This window comes from Mauremys mutica, chromosome 6 (genome assembly GCF_020497125.1).
Source record: "Mauremys mutica isolate MM-2020 ecotype Southern chromosome 6, ASM2049712v1, whole genome shotgun sequence".
NCBI classification, from domain to species: domain Eukaryota; kingdom Metazoa; phylum Chordata; order Testudines; family Geoemydidae; genus Mauremys; species Mauremys mutica.
This window is the reverse complement of record NC_059077.1, coordinates 110407042-110425351: the sequence shown is the minus strand read 5'-3', so window position 1 is coordinate 110425351 and position 18310 is coordinate 110407042. Positions and strand designations below refer to the sequence as shown.

The 18310-nt window shown below is 42.3% G+C and overlaps 2 protein-coding genes across 6 annotated transcripts in view; both read left to right on the top strand.

The window, feature by feature from the left end:
* The first annotated feature begins 204 nt into the window (after positions 1-204).
* EQTN (equatorin) lies at positions 205-12367 on the top strand. 3 transcript variants are annotated; one of them, XM_045022004.1, is made up of 9 exons: positions 205-403; positions 3418-3525; positions 5276-5350; positions 6579-6647; positions 7701-7769; positions 8810-8869; positions 9983-10060; positions 10510-10675; positions 11613-12367. In XM_045022004.1, the coding sequence occupies exons 1-9, from the start codon at positions 298-300 to the stop codon at positions 11905-11907; spliced, it is 1026 nt and encodes a 341-aa protein (XP_044877939.1). In that variant the 5' UTR covers positions 205-297; the 3' UTR covers positions 11908-12367. The 3 variants fall into 3 exon arrangements, with proteins under 3 accessions (XP_044877939.1, XP_044877943.1, XP_044877940.1); XM_045022008.1 differs by having other exon boundaries at positions 206-376; positions 11613-12366; XM_045022005.1 differs by having other exon boundaries at positions 207-403; positions 9986-10060; positions 11613-12366.
* A 4229-nt stretch (positions 12368-16596) lies between these two features.
* Positions 16597-18310, top strand: part of LOC123373289 (RNA exonuclease 1 homolog) — a 28725-nt gene continuing 27011 nt past the window's right edge. Inside the window, exon 1 of one of the 3 annotated variants that reach the window (XM_045022217.1) lies at positions 16597-16846. In XM_045022217.1, coding sequence (XP_044878152.1) covers positions 16696-16846 — 151 coding nt within the window. In that variant the 5' untranslated portion in view covers positions 16597-16695. The remainder of the gene's footprint in view (positions 16847-18310) is intronic. The other 2 variants (XM_045022214.1, XM_045022216.1) reach the window with 2 other exon arrangements.

Sequence of the window (18310 nt, the reverse complement as noted above, 5' to 3'; positions counted from 1 at the left end):
AACTTTTTCAGAGAAAAGTTTATTTCTTCTTATCTACCCAAAGACAGTTCCATTTCTAACATTAAAAAACAAACACATTATTCAAAGATAAAGTGTCATTTTAAAAATCTCAGAAGTTATCTGTGGTATCTCTTTCCAGAAATTCAGATGCATATTCTTCTCTGATTGGTCTGTGCTGGTTCTAAAAGCGATGGTGATGTCACAATGATCTACTTTGGAATGTGACACTGATGACTGTAAGACGAAACTGTGAGACAGATCCAGGATAATGACTGGAGATGCACAACAGTTTTCCCTATGAATCCCATACTTTTTCTCTTTGTATCTCTGCTTATTTCTGCAGGGACTACCAAAAAGCTAATTTCATCTTCTAAAGGTATGATCTCATCAAAACCTCTATATGGTGAGAATGGTTAAGGAAGTCTATTGTTACTTCTAGGAATAGATTGAATGCATGTTTCCCTTAACCTGTTGGGGGGACAGGAGTTGATTGATTGTTGTTTTTGTTTAAACTACTATAGTTTTTTTTTCCTCCAGAAATCTTAAGGAATCTGTTCCCCTCGGTGGCACTTTTAGCAGTGTCTTCTTGAAAATATACAACTAAATTCTGCTTAGTCATCCCTTGGGGTGCTGGAGGGTAGAAACGAAGTGTGCAGAGCATCTCCAACATCCCACCTTTGCACCTCTGCAGAACCTAGTCAGAATGCTGCTGCTAAAGCTCAGTCATGGGGTAAGGAAGGGCAGACTAGTATGCTGAGCAGACCACAAAGGGTCTGTTGAGTTGATACGTATGGTACAAGGCCTGCCCCTGAACCTCCCTGCTCTCCACTCCACTACTCTTTTCATGACACAAACAACAGAATTTGGTCCTTAGGAACTTTGGATCTGCCATACTGAATGAGCATCTATCAGTACTCTGCTGGGGTGATGCCAATCCCTGCTGCTTCAGAGGAAGGTGAATGAATTTTTATTGAACATAGTCTGCCATGTAATGCTGAACGCAAGGGAGTAATTCCTTCGTGACCCTGGCAACAATTATCTTATGCTTTGAAGCATGAGGTTGGATGACCCTTCTCTGACCATGCATAATTATAAGAATTATTTTTTAACATAAAGTTATCCAACTTTTTAAAAATCCAGACACAGTATTTGACCTGATGATCCCCTGGAGCAGTCATTTCCATTGGCTGACTACACACTGCATGAAGTAATATTTTCTTTTGTTTGCTCTATGTTAACTGTAATATCAATGTACGACCACTTTTCCTGCACTATTGGATGGCAAGGTTGGTATGATTTTCCCCAACCTGAAAAAATAACTTGTCCCAGAAAAATAAAACAAAACTCTGAAACTATCCAAAGATCTGACATACGATTTACTAAAGGAAATACCAAACCCATATCATATTATTCACTTCACAAGATACACACATTGTCCAATCTGAAAAGCATGCAATTCTATAAGTGAAATATAAACACAATAATTGAGTCCCTAATCTACTAAATCATTAGCCCTACAGTAGGCCTTTTGTATCTGCCCTTAGATACTGATATACACCAGACCCTCGCTAGAATGCGTGTCTATCTAGCGCGGATTCGCATATAATGTGGTCGTGGCCATGGATCCCAAATTTAATTACTTTAATTACACTTCATTTTAAGGCGGTCCCGCGCATGGATCTCAAATCCTGCGTTCTAGTGAGGGTCCGGTGTAATTTTACCAACTTGTTTGCTTCTTCAGCACTTAACCAATCAGAATGTGCTAAAACTGAGCTGACTGGTCAGAGCTGCAGGTCTTTTAAAAAATTGACAAAATTGATAATTCAACTGTCTTTACTTCCATGAATTTACTTCCACAATTTCCTATAATTTTGATGTTACACGATCTCATTCAAAACCATAGATTCTTGAGGGTAAAAAATCTGGTTCTTATATTTTAAACCTAAAAGAGAAGGAAGAACCTCAGAATTGCATTCCACCTGTCATTTTCAGATGTTACTTCTTGTTCTGGGCTTACCTAATATGATTGATTCCATATGTTAAGTCATAGAAAGGTTACGTAGCTTCTCTGCATCATTTCTTGATTTTGTCCTTGTGTGGTTCCAGGCTTCTGTTTTCAAGCTGGGTTTCCACTGGCACTATGACTGTCATCCAGCCTGCAATTTGTCAGCTGAAACATCCTTCAAATGCTCTTGCGAGTTTAATGTCTCTATGTAGAGTCCCTTGTATGTGTGCTATGTATTGATTCAAGTCCTTCCTGTGTTCAAGGCAAATTTCAACATACTTAGGGTAGCAGGATGCAAATGTGACACAGGTCAATTCTCTAGTTTTCCCAAATTATGCTCAGTTCATCACCAAAGTGGAGGGAGCAAAAGGTGGGTTTAGGTTACCTTTGCAGTCCTCTGCTACTGGGTTGGCTATTCTTCCAGTGCAGATCAGAGGGATAGCTCAGTGGTTTGAACATTGGCCTGCTAAACCCAAGATTATGAGTTCAATTCTTGAGAGGGCCATTTAGGGATCTGGGGCAAAAATCTGTCTGGGGATTGGTCCTGCTTTGAGCAGGGGGTTGGACTAGATGACCTCCTGAGGTCCCTTCCAACCCTGATATTCTATGATTCTGGCTGTTCTATACTGCACTAGCTGTCAAGAGTCCCTAAGGACCATTTCAAGCAGTCATGGATTGCTATGGTGTAGGTATGCCTTGAACATGTTCCCTGCTGGAGCAGCTGAAAGTGGGGGGGGTTGAGTAGGAACCATGATGACAGTTCTGTACCATTAAATGATTAACCTGTGGAAGGGGGGGTGGCGCAAAGTAGAGGCCACAAGTAATATGATTTACAAGCTCTTCTGCACCTAAATACCATACGGTAAGAAGTCCTTTAGAAATGCTGGGACAAGACTAGTTTATACCAGTAAAAATAAATGGCTTCTGGCTTCCGGTAGGTAAGAGGATGGGTTGAGAGATTTTCCCCCTATGATTCCTATCCCTCTCCCTGCTACTTGGAAAGATTGAAATGGGTACAAATTATTCTGTACCTTGTGCCAAGCAGCGTGAAAGCCACTCCTTGACCAAACTGAGAAATGCTCTGAGCAGCGTGTTGTGCCCAGAGGAGTTGCCGATGAAGTAGGAAGCTGCACCTGAGTTTCTCTGGACTACAGGATGCAATTTCTAAGTATCAATATTTTACACCCTGGGTGCAGAAAAATATGCAAGATTTAGAAATACATACAATTTACGTTATGACCATCAATCTTTGCCAAAGAAAGACTATCAGCATTTTTAGAGCCCATGGAATTGTATTGTTTTTAGATCAATTTGTCGCAGCAAATAAAATTCACAGCATGTCTCTGATTGTCAGCAAATACAGTAAGAAAAATAATCACAGTTTTGACAACTAATTTGCCCCATTTTTCTAGACTACCATAACTTACCTGTCAATGACTTGGAGGAAGAGGAGGAGGAGGAAGATGATAATAACTACGTTGTACAAAGTCCTGAGGCCCATGAGATCTTTTTAGAAACAGGTGAAGTAAGGTTTTAAGACTCCAAAATATAGATCTAATAGCAGAAATATACCAGCAATGGCAGTACAATCATCTACAAATTGCAGCTTTAAAAATGTTCTCCTATAGTGAAGTTCTCCCTGTTTTTATATCATATGAATTGTTCCATGTAAATTTATGCTCACAATTAATCAAGAACCCTTTGTTCTCTATAATCCTCTAGCATTCAAAAGAACTCACCCTACAGAGTCCTGCTGAATGAGATGCTATATAGGCATAGGAATTCCTTTGCAGTGAATCCCTTTGCAGATTAGGACTATATAAATATACATATATTATGAGTTATATTCTAGCAACAGAAATCTGTAGTTCCACGGTGGTACAATATTCCTAGTTCTTATGCATAGGATGGAAATAGAATGTTTGCATCACCATTATACAAAAGATGCATGAAAGAATGCAACACAGTACATAGCCTGAGGTACCAAACATAATCAGTCACGATGTGCGTGAATCATGGGAGGAGAGTGGCCACAACACTAGCCGAAGAGAAGATGTGCAGCAAAGCACGGTCGGGGGAAAAACCACCTTTAATCAAAATAATAATGCAAACAGACAACAAACGGCCAACATTTCAATGCAGGAATGAATTGAAGTCACTTCCAAAGGAACCAAACACACTCCACTCTGGATGCTCATAGACTGTCACTTTCCCTCATTTGTCAGGCTTTCAAAGAACTAGTAAATGCCCAACAGAGGAGGAAATAAGCCTTCTACAGCAGTTCTCCAGTTTTTTTCCTTATCCCTGGGGTACCTGTCCTACTGCTAGTAAAATTTAAGCATGGACTAAAGCTACGTCCATATTACCCGCCCGAGTCGGCGGGTAGCAATCGACTTCTCGGAGTTCAATATATCACGTCTCATCTAGACGTGATATATCGAACTCCGAACGCGCTCCCGTCGACTCCGGAACTCCACCACCGCGAACAGCGGTGGCGGAGTCGACGGGGGAGCCGCGGACTTCGATCCCGCGCCATCAGGACGGGTAAGTAGTTCGAACTAAGGTAGTTCGAGTTCAGCTACGCTATTTGCGTAGCTGAACTTGCGTACCTTAGTTCGACTCCCCCCCCAGTGTAGACCAGGCCTAAATTAGTACCATCATAGCATAGATAAGGTAGCATTGCTCTGACCCTAAAAACATTTTAAATACATGAATTTGTAATGCAGTGGACAAAGAACTGTATAGATTTATATAGATTTATAAAATGGTTGCTAGACGTGTATAGATTTCCTTTAAACTAGTTCTTTCTGTAATTTTTTGAAATAAATCATGCAGCACTTAATAGGCAGCAAAACTACCGTAATTAAAATCTCTGCTATTAAATTAATATCTGTACTACAGAATGGAACAAAACAGATTACGAAGGCTAAAGAAGGCTAAGCAAAGAAGGAGAATTATAAATTTGAATCGTTAAAACATATATCTTAATTGTACTGTAGGCTGTTAAAAAACAGTAAAAACCAAATTTCCAAAAGAGAGTACCGTGGCTGCACCCAAAAACGATACACCTATTGTGCCTCAACAAATGCACACTTGCATCCATAAATCAGAGAGTTGCATGCACAACTTGGTAGCTAGATATACATTAACCAAATTCGCAAGTGTGGGGGGGGGTGTTTTTCAGAGTTACATGCATTATACTCTCCTTTGAAAATGTGGCCTTATATGTCAAAAATAAGAATTTAACTGATTTTTTAAAAATTTATTTAGATATTTCTACAAATCCGCCTGTGTCCAAAGATGTGTTAATGCTGAAGGACAGTATGCAGAATTTACGGGAGTACTGTAAGTGGCCAAAGTCACCATTTAAGAACCTACGTGCAGGCACTTGAATAATTTTTAAGCACTTTAGGAGTAGTGGGGCAGGAGGGAAGATAGAACCATGCAGTAATGAAAAAAACCAGTTTATTTCCTTGCATGACACTCAGATACCACTGACGTGACTGTGATGTAAGTACCTGATAGATGGATGGATGTTAAAACAAGAAATCCTAATGTAGCCTCAAACTATTAACATATTCTTGGGCTGTGTGGATAGAAGGGGAAGGGATTCTATTGCCATTCTATTTTTTAAGTACAATATTTTGTGTCAAAGGCAAGTGTACAGAAATCATTTGTGGTACAGTGTGACTTGTGGGGAGAAGAGAAAAGCAATCGAATCTCACAGGTTTCCCATTCATTTAACTGAGAAACTCAGAAGATTCCTCTTCCCTGCTAATTTAGAGAGATCAGCATTGTTGGTGGCTGATGCTTAAAAGGAATTTAAATCCAGTACATTTACCATTCGGAATCCACACTCCTGATCCATATTTAATTATAAGAATGTAAGAGAACTTTGTGGAGCTAGAACATGTTGTTACTTTTACATTTTATTTTTGGGATAAAAAGTTGGAATAGTGCTAGTTTCAAACTAAACTTTATTGCAAACTTTCTTTACTCATTTCTCACAAAACAAACATTGCTGCTAAGAAACTACTCTCTGTTTTGTGTTAATTTTCTCATTTATTTGTACAATAATTTCTTGTCAACACACAAGACAGTATGTGCACATGGTTACAACATCTTTCCAATTTTGATCAAAATTGTTTCTTTAGTACATTCTTTTACAATCCAATCCTGAACCACTGAAGTTAATGAGAATTTGTGCTGGCATGTAGTAACATAGTGCTTCTGGAGCCTGAGCTACTTTACACAAAGGGTGATGGACCAGTGCTAACCCTCAAAACGTATCAGCATCCCCACCAGCTGATACTGGAGAAACATTAAAGATGATCTCAATTAAAAGCCATAGTTGTCCCTCCCTCCCACCCCATTCAGACCAGGGGCATCAGTCACATTGTCTTCTGTTACGTGGCTGCCAAAGCTACAAATGGGAATACAGAATCGGTAAGAATAGGTTGGCAAAAACCTATAGTTGGATGTTGGAATTTTTTCAAGTGTCCATTCCTATAGTAACTCCATACCTTTAAAAGATCCTATTATACTCAAACCTATTTGTTATTTAAACTTCTAGTGAAATTGCTCTCCATCAAAAAAGCTGAAGAGGAACAACTAGAGAGTTCTGAAGCAGAGCCTTCAGAAGGTAAGAATACAATGGAAGGTTTTATTGTGAGTATTGCTCTTGTAATGATTTACTGTAATATGCTAAAAACAAAAAGAACTTTAAGACACTGCTCTGACATGATTTTCTAGTTGTATTAATTGGTGCCATGACTTGAACTTGACTCTCCGGCAGCCCAGGAGAAGTGCCCTAACCAGTGGGTTAACAAGTCAGTCTCTCTCTCTGGCCCAGTGAATATTTATGTATGCAAAGTGAAGCAGCTTCAGTAGGAGAGATTGAGAGAGTCCCTTCCTTTACCCCAAATACCCAATAGCCTGGTGATTAGGGGACTCTCTTGAGTTCAACTCCCTACTCTAAATCATGCAGAGAGGGGATCTGCCCTGGGCAGCCCATATTCTGATTGAGTGCACTGCACTACAGGGCTGCCTTGGCTTAAGCATCTAAGTCCAGGAGCAGGTTCACTGCTGTGAACCTCAGGCTAAAAGAGGCGCCTCCCCTTTGCCCAAAAGAAGGTAGCATCTAGATCACATGTTGTCGGTTCTGCAAAGGCACACATTTGGAATAGGAGACATCAGTAACATACAAGTATTTTGCACTGAACTGGACAGTAATAAATAGAAACGGGACCTGAATTAGAGGATTCAAGTCAGTACTTGACTTCAAGAACTCACAGATTCAGCTAGCTAAAAACAAAAGAAAGAATTGATGACAAAATGATAGGCAAGGAGGTTGATAAAAAAGTCATGCCTAATACAAGGACAATAACTTCTTTTTACTGTTTGAAGAGCTATGTATATCATTGTACCAGCACAAAGGTCTTGACTTGCAGACAACGGAATGTAATACATTAAAACCGAAAGTTCTGACAGTGCTAATATGTAACTGAATGATTCTTAGATTTTTCTTTCATTAAATATGGCTACTAGTGATACATTGTGCTATCCTGTCAAGAGATATTGGAGTGCTGCTTCAACATTTCCCATTTTGTCATGAATAAGGACAAGCGCAACTTTTTTGCTGTTAGTGACAAGGCTGTGTTGAACTGTAAATAGTCTTTGCAACTCTTTTTTCTAGAATCCAAATTTGGACCTCATTATCTCAACATTATCACTCAAGGCCCAGTCGAGGAATCACTTAGTGGAGGTATGGTATGATGAAATCATCAAAACATCTTTTCACAGTTAAAATGGCCAAATTAAAACTTAAAATAATTGTAATCATAAATTACACAAGAAAACAATGCTGACTTCTCAAAATATTCTGGATGCAATTGACAAAAGTGAAATTAACAAAGAAAACTGAATTAAAGAGACTGTAATTCTACATCTGCATTGACTCCAAAATATCTACATTGACTCTAAGATAGTTGATAACCATACCCAGATTTTATAAAAATGTTTTGCACTTATGGTAGCCCCTTTCATCCAAGGATTTCCAAGCAGTGTAAAGGGTTAAATAAGCCTCACAACACTCCCAGGAAGTATGCAAGTATTATTGTCCCTATTTTAAAAATGGGGAAACTGTGGTATGAATAGGTTATGATTTACCCAAGCAAGTCAGAGAAAGGAACCGAACCAAGGTTTCCTGATACCCTGTCATGTGCTTTAAACCCTAGAACATGCGCTCACACCAAATTCTTGAAGAATTCTCTAGTCTGTATCTCTGGCATTAATTTTTTTCCTTCTATGAACAACCAAAGATTATTACCATTTTGGAACTGGGCTGACCACGAAAGAACATATTACCCTTTATCCCAAAGGTCTACGTGGGGCTTTCACTGAAGTAAATAAGACTCACTTGTGTATGCAAAGGCATAATTTGGCTTTTCGAGTCATATATTCTTTTTCTGTTTGGGCTCACTTGCAAAGTTCCTAATAATAACATAAGAATTGATGCCTTTGGCAAGGCAAATTACCATGTGTCTAAATTGTCATTTGTTTCTCCCGAGTGTTTCTGAAAAATAAGCTTAACTTCCTTTGTTTCCATGTAAAGAACATCTTAGCAAAAATATTTTTAAATTCCAAATTTAATCCAACTCATAAGGAAAGAAATGGCTCTACAACATGTTTATTTATTATGAACTTGTATATCAGACCTAAACAGATGAAAATAAGTTACTTGCTATTGGTTTTGTTGTGCAATGACTGAAGTACTACTGACAGATTCTTGTCATCTTTTTACAGATCTAAGAGCAAAACCTGTGAACATTTACAAGGACCCAATTTTGAAAGACCTATCTTCTGGTAAAAGTCTACAGACAGGGAATTTCTGGCTGATTTATGCAAATAGTTTTGTTGCCCCTTTGAAAATACTTATGGCAGGAAATTAATTGGCTTTTAGAAACTGCGTATGCGCTAAAAGACAATTAAATATGTGTTAATCTGATTGCTATTGCTTATTAGAACATATTGCAATCAAGAAATAAAAGAGAATCCAGATGCAACTAGATCTTAAAAAAATCAATGCAAGCAAAAAACAGACTGCACAACAACTAAAGACCAAAGTGAAATTCTGGCCCCATTGAAGTCAATGGCCCAAATCTCCAGCTAATGTAAATCAGCATAGCTCCATTGACTTAAACAAAGTTACACCAATTTACAACAGCTGAGAATCTGGCCCTAAATTTTTACATACAAAAGGATATAACCAAAATCAAGATCTATTATAATAGTTGCAATTAAATAATTTATAATATGGTCAACTGCTTGCAGATTACATTACTGTATGCAATGTTGTTATAGCAATGTTGGTCCCAGGGTATTAGAGAGACAAGGTGGGTTGGAAGCAGGGCCGGCTCTAGACCTCAGCGCGCCAAGCGCGCGCTTGGGGCGGCATGCCGGCGGGAGGGCGGCAGGCGGCTGCGGTGGACCTCCCACAGGCATGCCTGCGGAGGGTCCGCTGGTCCCGCGGCTCGGGTGGACCTCCCGCAGGCATGTCTGCGGAGGGTCTGCTGGTCCCGCGGCTCAGGTGGACCTCCCGCAGACGTGCCTGCGGATGCTTCCCCGAAGCCGTGGGACCAGCGGACCCTCCGCAGGCACGTCTGCAGGAGGTCCACCCGAGCCGCGGGACCGGCAACTGCCAGAGCGCCTCCCGCGGCATGCCGCCCTGCTTGGGGCGGCCCAATTCCTAGAGCCGCCCCTGGTCGGAAGAGCTTTGGGTAAGCTCGAAAGCTTTCCTCTCACCAGCAGACGTTGATCCAATAAAAGATATTATCTCACTCACCTTGCCTCTTCAGATTACATTGTCTTTGTTTCCATTCTGAAGCAAAAGAATTAACTTCATATGTCAGGGGGTAAGGAAACGGCACATTACATCACCTGTGTTTTCACTGCATCACAGGTTTTTTTGCTTTCCAGCAGAACTGGATAACCAAACTCCTGAGTTCAATGAGACAGAATATCACCCAAGAAACATGTTTTTTAAACCAGTACCAAGTAAGAACACAGTACAGTACTTACTATAATCTTATTGATTTCCCAGACAATAATCTTCTGGGATCATGGGAGATGATAGAGCTCAAGAATACTCACGAACACAAGGTCATATTTGTTTGGGGGGAGGAGGGGAAGTATTTTGATTAAACTAAAAATATTCATAGATCTCCGTACTCCATGGGGGCTGTTAAACTTCTACCAGAACGTCCTCTGGGACAGATCTGGATGTGGCAGTGATTTGAAGATCTTCACTTCGGGCTAAATTGTGGTCGTGTATGCAAAGGTCAAATAAACAGGCCTCAAGCATGGGATCTATACAGAGGCACGTTTAGCCTTTTTATCAGTCTGCTCATTTGTTGATGTATAATCTTTTTTTAAAAATCATCATTTCTATGTACATGGCATTCATTGTTTGAATTTGATTGGTCTGGTTTGTTTTATTTTTCTAGTGTCGGATAAGGGGGATCTTATTCAAAAGAAGGCAGCAAATGTAGGAAGAAAAAAAGATGTAAGGGAAATACTAATGCTTGCTGTATCATCTACAACTCTGATCATTTTAATAATAATTATGATATGCTGTGGTGTGACTCTCAGCCAGTTCAGCAAACAAAAAAAGTAAGTCTTCCTATCACATGGAGTCTGAGTCCTGGGAGGAGGCTATGATGAAAATACCTGTTCTGTACAGACCTCCCCATTGCACCTCTGAGCTCCCATATGGGATAGCTGAGTTTGTCTTTGGTGTAATGCTGGAGACAACATCCAGGTTAAGAGACCTCAGTTATTTCTACTTCCCATAAGACAATGGCTCTTTTGTGTTGTTTCAAGAGCTCAGGATTTTACCCTAGGAAGTATAAGGCAGACTTATGCATAAGCCTATTGTTTCTAATTATCCGCAACAGTGCTGCCTAATGCACCATGTATATGGAGCAGGGATGTACTGCTAGACCCCAGAATGCCCCCCACACCTGATATGTTTCTGTTAAGGTATTCATATTCTAATAGAATATTAACTCTTAAAAGAAAACTACTGCTCTTCTCCAGTGCACAGAAGTGGTAAAGCAGTTTAACAGTGAAGGGTAATATTCTTATATTGAAGATAATTACATGTTGAAATACATATGCTTTGAGAAAAGAATTGCGTGTTGAAATGCATAAAGGTTTTAAGATGTAAGGTTGCTATTGTTAACATTTAAGTGATACTACAATTTTATGTAGAACAGTGCAAAATCTTTAGCAACCAAATAAAAACAAATCCAACTTTAATTCTCTCTCCTGTTTGGGAAAAGGCACACATACATTCAATCACTTTGGTAACATTTTCCCCTTCAGGCGAAAAACAAGAAAAAAACCAACAAATGCTCAAACAAATGTTGAATCTAGGAAGTCTATGTACTACAGCGTTCTTATCAAATACATTAACTTTTCCTGCTTAGTTGTTAAAATCTTGAAAAGTGGAAGCTTGGTAATTTATATGCAACTCCAAGAATGTCTAGGGTGTTTGTTCTCAACATAATATTTAACGAGTAAAATGTTTTTTCTTTTTGTGTTTCAGGGGTTTTAGTAATGCCTTCACCACTCATGCTGAGCAACAGAGACTGGCATATCTATCTTATTTTCAACCTTTGGAAGGAGTATCTGATTCTTCTTTTTCTAAGACTGCAGACAGTAGCATGTGGGATGAAAAAACACTGTCGGAGATAAGGAGCAATTCACAGTCTAGACATTCAAAAACAAGAACATTATCCAATATAAAGTCAGTAGATGATGTCTCATCAATTTCTGATGAATCAACTCGCAGTGGAGCTACTTCACATAAAGCCTCAAAAACAAGCGAAAATGAGCTATAAACCAATCAGCTGAGTGCATGATTGACAAAACCTTTGAACCCTGATGCTGCTGGTATAAAAACAAACAAAAAATGCTGCAGCTACTTTTATAAAAATAGCATGCATTTGTGATTCATTAAAGTTTACAACTTGCAATTACATGAAGGAGGCAGAGCTAACTTAAAATTCTGATAGAAAAGGGAGAAGGGAAAGGGACTTGAAATTAAATCTGGATCACAAATGTTTGCAGGCATACTATACTCTAAGTGCTTCAGAATCAAGGGTGAAAGGAACAGAACAGAATTGGCTTTTAAATACCCTCATCTACACAATGCTACATGAAGGCAAAAGGAAGACCTAAGAAGTTTTTCCCAGTAACTCTGTTATTGCGATTTACTATAGTGACCTTGTTAAGTGAAGTAAATTCAAGGCCACATAAGCCAATACCAGGGGCATATACAGTATAGATTTGTAATGATGTAATCTCTAAGCAATAAATCACCTTTTTGAAAGATTTTTTTCAATAATAGCTATCTTGTATCAAAAAAGATATTAGCATTAAACTATTTTCTGAAATAGACACTGAGAATTTCAGTGAGAATAGCCTTTCAAGTCTGAGAAACACAAATAAGAATACCTGTGTGACGGGTTTGGTCACAGAGACCCCCCTGGGGACTGTCACCTGTTGTGCTGAGACTATCTCTGACCCCATTTTCTCTGCCAGTTTGAGACTCCAGAACCCTGGCTTGTTGAGCCAGACACAGAAGCCTGCTGCAACACAGACTCAGGGTCTAAACCACGACACCAAAGCTGAAGACTTAACTGAAAACAGCTTTGCAAGTATTCCTGTCTCCAGCACCCAGACACCCAGTTCCCAGTGGGATCCAAACACCAAATAAATCAGTTTTTCTCTGTATAAAGCTTATACAGGGTAAACTCAAACTGTCCGCCCTCTATGACATCGATAGAGAGATGTGCACAGCTGTTTGCTCCCCCAGGTATTAATCACTTACTCTGGGATAATAAAATCACTTTTGTTTATTAATTAAGTATACAAAATAGGATTAAGTGGTTCCAAGTAATAACAGGCAGAACAAAGTAAGTTACCAAGCAAAATAAAACACACAAGTCTAAGCCTAATACATTAAGAAATTGAGTACAAGTAAATCTCACCCTCAGAGATGTTCCAATAAGCTTCTTTCACAGACTAGATTCCTACCTGGTCTAGGCCCAATCCTCTCCCCTGGTACAAACCTTGTTAGGTCCAGCTCAGCTGGTAACTAGGGCATTTCTTCATAACTGGTCCACACATATGCAGTGGAGACTTGCAGGTAATCAGAACCATCTACAGTCAATTGTCCTAGACAATGGGCGCCATCAAGATTCTAAACCATCATTAATGGCCCACACTTTGCATAATTATAATAGGCCCTCAGAGTTATACTTCATATTTCTAGTTTTAGATACAAGAATGATACACACATACAAAGAGAATGAACACACTCAGTAGATCATAAGCTTTGTAATGATACTTCACAAGAGAACTTTTGCATAAAGCATATTCCAGTTACATCATATCCACACGTATTAACATATTTTTATTAAACATATGGAGTGCAATGTCACAACCTAGGTTTAATGAATGTTTTTGTAAGTAATGGCTGCATTTCAGCAGAAGTATTCCTGTATGTAGACCCCAACTTGTTGAGTGCGGGTGGTGTTCCACTGGAGTCAGTGGGACTCCATGTAGGTACAGCAGTAAAACACTGTAGGACCATGCAGCTCAAAGGTGTTGTGCTAATATCTGATTCCTATCGGAACAGCCCAGGGTGCAATGCAATTTGATGGTTCTTCTCAATAGAGCAGGGGTGGGCAAACTACGGGCCGTCTCCAGCCCCTCAGGACTTTGGATCCTGCCCCTGGGATTGCCACCCCTGTGGCACTGTGGGCCCCGCGCTGCTCCCAGAAGGGGCCGGTACCATGTCCCTGTGGCCCCTGGAGGAGAGGGGGCAGAGGGCTCTGCGTGCTGCAGGGAGGTGCTGCTGGCCGCTTCCGGGAGCGGCATGGGCCCAGGGCAGGCAGGCAGAGAGCCTGCCCTGGCCCCAGTGCATGCCACTGCCACCTTGGAGCTGCTCCAGGTAAGTGGTGCCAGATCAGAGCCTACACCTCAAACCCGCCCCTGCACCTTGCACCCCAACCCCCTGCCACACCCCTCCTGCACCCAACCCCCTGCCCTGCCCTCCTAACTCCCCCCGCACCCCAATCCCCTGCTGCGCCCCCTGCTGCACCCCTTCACCTCTCCTGCACCCCAACCCTCTGCTGCACCTTGCACCCCAACCCCCTGCCAAGCCCCTACCACATCCCTCCTGCACTCCAACCCCCTTCCCTGAGACCCCTTCTGCACCTCACACCTCCCCTGCACCCCAACCTTGAGCACCCTCCCTGCACCCCAACCTCCTTTCTTGCACTCCTCCTCTGCCCCAACCCCTTGCCCTGAGCCCCTTCATGCACACCGCACCCCGTCCCACACTCCAATCCCCTGCCCCAGTCCTACATTCATGGCCCTGCATGCAATTTTCCCACCCAGATGTGGCCCTCGGGCCAAAAAGTTCATCCACCCCTGCAATAGCGGGAACCACATATATACTTTTAAACACCAAATTAATCCTTATTTTAAATGTTTAAATTTATAAGTGCTATAGGTCCTCTCCCTAGAGCCCTCCTTAAACACTGAGTAGTCTGCTTCGAAGGTGGTCTTTAAAAGGTACCCAACTTCCACTGAAATCAAGACGAATTAGACACCTAAACGTGTCTAATCCTAAATGTCTTCCATCCTAAATGAGGATCTGTACCTAACTCCCTCTATAAGACATGGTAATTACTATTTGAAATAAAGCAAACTCTGCAAGGTTGGAGAAAACAAAACATTTACAGATTCTAACATTAATAATAGACTATAAATACAAATAGAAAAGATTTCAACCAGGCTCCTAAACCTACTTCCTTGCAGGGAATGATCTTGGTTATAAATTCAACAAGGAGTCCAGTGGCACTTTACCATAAGCCTTCATGGGTAAAAAACCTCAGACTAACATGGCTACCCCCTGATATTTGGTTATAAATTAACATTCAATTCCACCAGCTTAGCTTCCCCTTCCTTTTTGTCTACTCTTGCCTTTCTGTCCCATTTGTGTCTTACCTTCCCCTTTTTTCATCTTGTTCCCCATATTGTCACATCTGTGCCCCTGCTACTACCAAACAGAAGCAGCAGATTAAAGCGGAGATTGTGTGATTCTGCCGCTGATAGTGCTGACTGCCCTGTGAAAGAGGGAGGGGAAGGAAAAGTGTTATAGGCATTATCTTTCTAGGGGATAATTAATATAATTATTTTTGAAATTTACAAGTTATTGCAATAAAAACTTTAGCTTTCAGAATAAACATTAAGAATCACAAACTTGGGTTTAGTTTCATAAAGTACAAACATTAAAATACAGAACACAATTATGTACAGAAAGTGACAACATTCTTTTAACTCCATACCTTTTAACTTGATCAAGAAGCAAGAGTTAGCACTCAGTAGGAATCTAAAACGGAACATGGCTGAATAAGAATTAAACATGCAAACTGCTTTACATTTAGCAAACTAAACAGCTCTAGTTCAATTTAACTGATTGTTTGGAAGTGGTCTTAACTAAAAAAATTGTAAACAAAGAAGTTAGGGGTTTGCCAGTATTTGGTTAGGGGACTGCCTTGAGATTTTTTTTTAAATGAAGGGTCAATAAAAACGGAGGATTTCCAAACCCACACTGAATTTAACCCCTTGAAGACAACACAAGCATTTTAAATACTGTATACCTGTTTAACCTCACTAACTAGGGCCTGATCCAAAGCTGACTGAAGTCTATGGAAATCTTTCCACGTACTTCAATGAGCTTTCAGTGCAAAACCACCAGTATCGATTTAAGTGTCCCAAATACAAAAGGAGTTTTTCTTTGCCTTTATCTTACGCTATCTTCAATATATTAACTTTCTTGGTGACTGACAAAACAAGCTGTTTCTCTCAACGTTTACTGCTACCAACAATTAAACCAGCAGTCACGTTTTTTTGTTATTCCGTTATCTTAATCGTTTAAAAATGTTTTGAAACTTCTGCCTGTCCCAAATCTCCCACTGACGGGAGGGTAAAGAATTCCCGACTGAAAAGTGCATACTTTATAAACCCTGTTAACCCAGGGCCAGGTTCTTTCAGCTTATTCACTTTGATTAGTATCTTATGCCCAGATCCACACAGGTATCCAGGCTTCTAACTTCCACTGAAATCAACTCTGTTCGCACACTGTTTCCTCCGTTAAAAATCACATTGCAACAGGGACCCTGGGAGCACCCCTGCTGCCCTTGGCCCTTGCACACCCACTATGGATCGCCACACGCCGCAATGGGGCACCCTAGGTTTGCAGGCCCGCGGCTTCCACGCGCAGCGGGCAACCTAACAGCCGCGGGCGCGCGAGGCTCGGCGAAGTTTGCGAACGTTCCTCTCCCGGGAGACTCCGCCCCCGCTCTGGTTCCAGCGGCTGAACAGGGACGCGGGGCCCCGGGGCCCCGCCCCCGCTCTCTATAAGTACGGAGGAGGCTGACCCGTCCCGCCCACCTGCTGCCGCGGGAAGAGGGCGTGGCCGGGGTGGGGCAGTTACTGCGGGCGCCGCGGGGGGAGCGCGTGGCTCTGGCCGTGCCGCCCCCAACGGCCGGCTCCGCGCGCGGGAGTCTCGCTGGGCTGCGCGCGCGCGCTGGCTGGCTGAGGGCGGGGCGGGGATGCTGCGCTCCGCGGGTTACTTCAGTGGCTTTTCCTGCCCGTTCGATGGCGCCTCGGGCGCCGGCTGCCCGCGGCCTCACTGCCAGTATAGGCACGAGGCGGGGCGGAGCGGGGGGCAGCAGCAGCCGCTGAGCGACGCCCCTGCCATGGGTGAGGACGGGGGCGCTGCCCACGTTGTTAGAGGGCTGAGGGAGCCGGGGACCCCTCTGAGCGCCCCCTCCCCCTTGGGGGACGCTGTGAGGCGGGGGGGTGCCTGGACCGCCTGCTCCCCCCTAGTCTGCGCTGGCTGCTGTTCATCCCCTAACTCCACCCCCCTCCCCCAGCCTTTCTGGGGGCTCTGCAGCCTGCTGCTCCCCGCTGTGTGGGGCAGCCCCCCTGGGGCTGTGCCTCCTGACTGCACTGGGCCCCGCCAGTGGCGCTATGGGGAGGGGGGGGCTTTCCTTGGTACCAGTGTGTCTCTGACTGCCACCCCCGCCCGGTGGTGACGGGTAGCCCATGGCGCTGGTTCCACCCCAACACCAGCACAGCAGTGCCGCGTGGCCACTAGCCGGGCCTTAGGGGATGGCTGCCACGGCCTCAGTTGCTGCCCTGTGGCCACCCCCTCCGCCCCCCATAGAGACCTGGCTGTTAACTGCAGGTGTTGCTGGATATAGGTACCCCATAAAGCTGTTTACGCAAGTCTTAGGTTAGGGTAAGTAAGTAAGTTAGGCATTGTAAGCTGTGGGGCGCAATGTGGCACACAGTGTTTCCAAGCCTGCATTTGAGTGTCCACGCTGCATTTTGAGCCTGGGTTTGTACTTGCTGGGCCTGTGTCTTGCAGCCATGCTAATGTGTCTGTATTGAGCAATGCCACCCTTGCTCAAGTCCATGCTGCAAAACAACAGGGCTAGGGCTTGGAAGTGAGTCTCAGTGGAAGTTGTGCTCTGACCCAGCCTGGGGCACAGTCCTAGGGCCTAAATCCTGAATGTTTGTTGCTCTGTGTCAGACTGATTTGTGTTTGGACAAAAGAGGGGCATGTGCTCAAACCTGAGTCAGAGCCTTGGCTTCAGTATGCAGGTTAGGTATAGTAGAGTGTCATCTGGTGGCTTCATAAATAAATTACTGGTGGTAGCATAGCCTCTCTTCTTGCCTCTTTCTCAGAATTTTAAATGTAGCCCCAGCAAGAGAAATAGAAATGTTTCAATTATACTATTAAAAAAATAGAAACTAAAATAAAATGCAGTTCTCTGCAGAGTCTCTGCTGCAATATTGTTGTAGTGGTGAATGAAAACCAGGCAGTGAATTGCCTAGAAATTAAGTATAAAATGATTCGAGTTTCTAGCATTTATTCTTGCATTTCTCCCAGTTTTGATTAGCAACATAGAAAATGTGAGGGCTGATTTTGAGAGATGTTGAACCCCTGTAACTCCCTGTGGCATAAATAGAAGTTGGAAATGCTTCCTGGACTCAAAACTTGGTTTTTAAGTGTGTAGTTTTTTTTTAACTTTGAGCTATTCCTGTGAGCAATAGTCTTTCTGAGGAAGAGTAGAGGTGTATTGTAAATATTTACAGCTTTTCTGAAGGTGAGCACTGCTTTTCAGGTAGGAGTATGTCAGTTCATGAAGAGCCTAGTAG

Coding starts and splice junctions, on each gene's coding strand:
- EQTN (XM_045022004.1), top strand. CDS start 298: ATGAATCCCATACTTTTTCTCTTTGTATCTCTGCTTATTTCTGCAGGG. Junction 6,648..7,700: donor TGAAGCAGAGCCTTCAGAAG/GTAAGAATACAA, acceptor TCTTTTTTCTAG/AATCCAAATTTGGACCTCAT. Junction 8,870..9,982: donor TTTGAAAGACCTATCTTCTG/GTAAAAGTCTAC, acceptor TTTGCTTTCCAG/CAGAACTGGATAACCAAACT.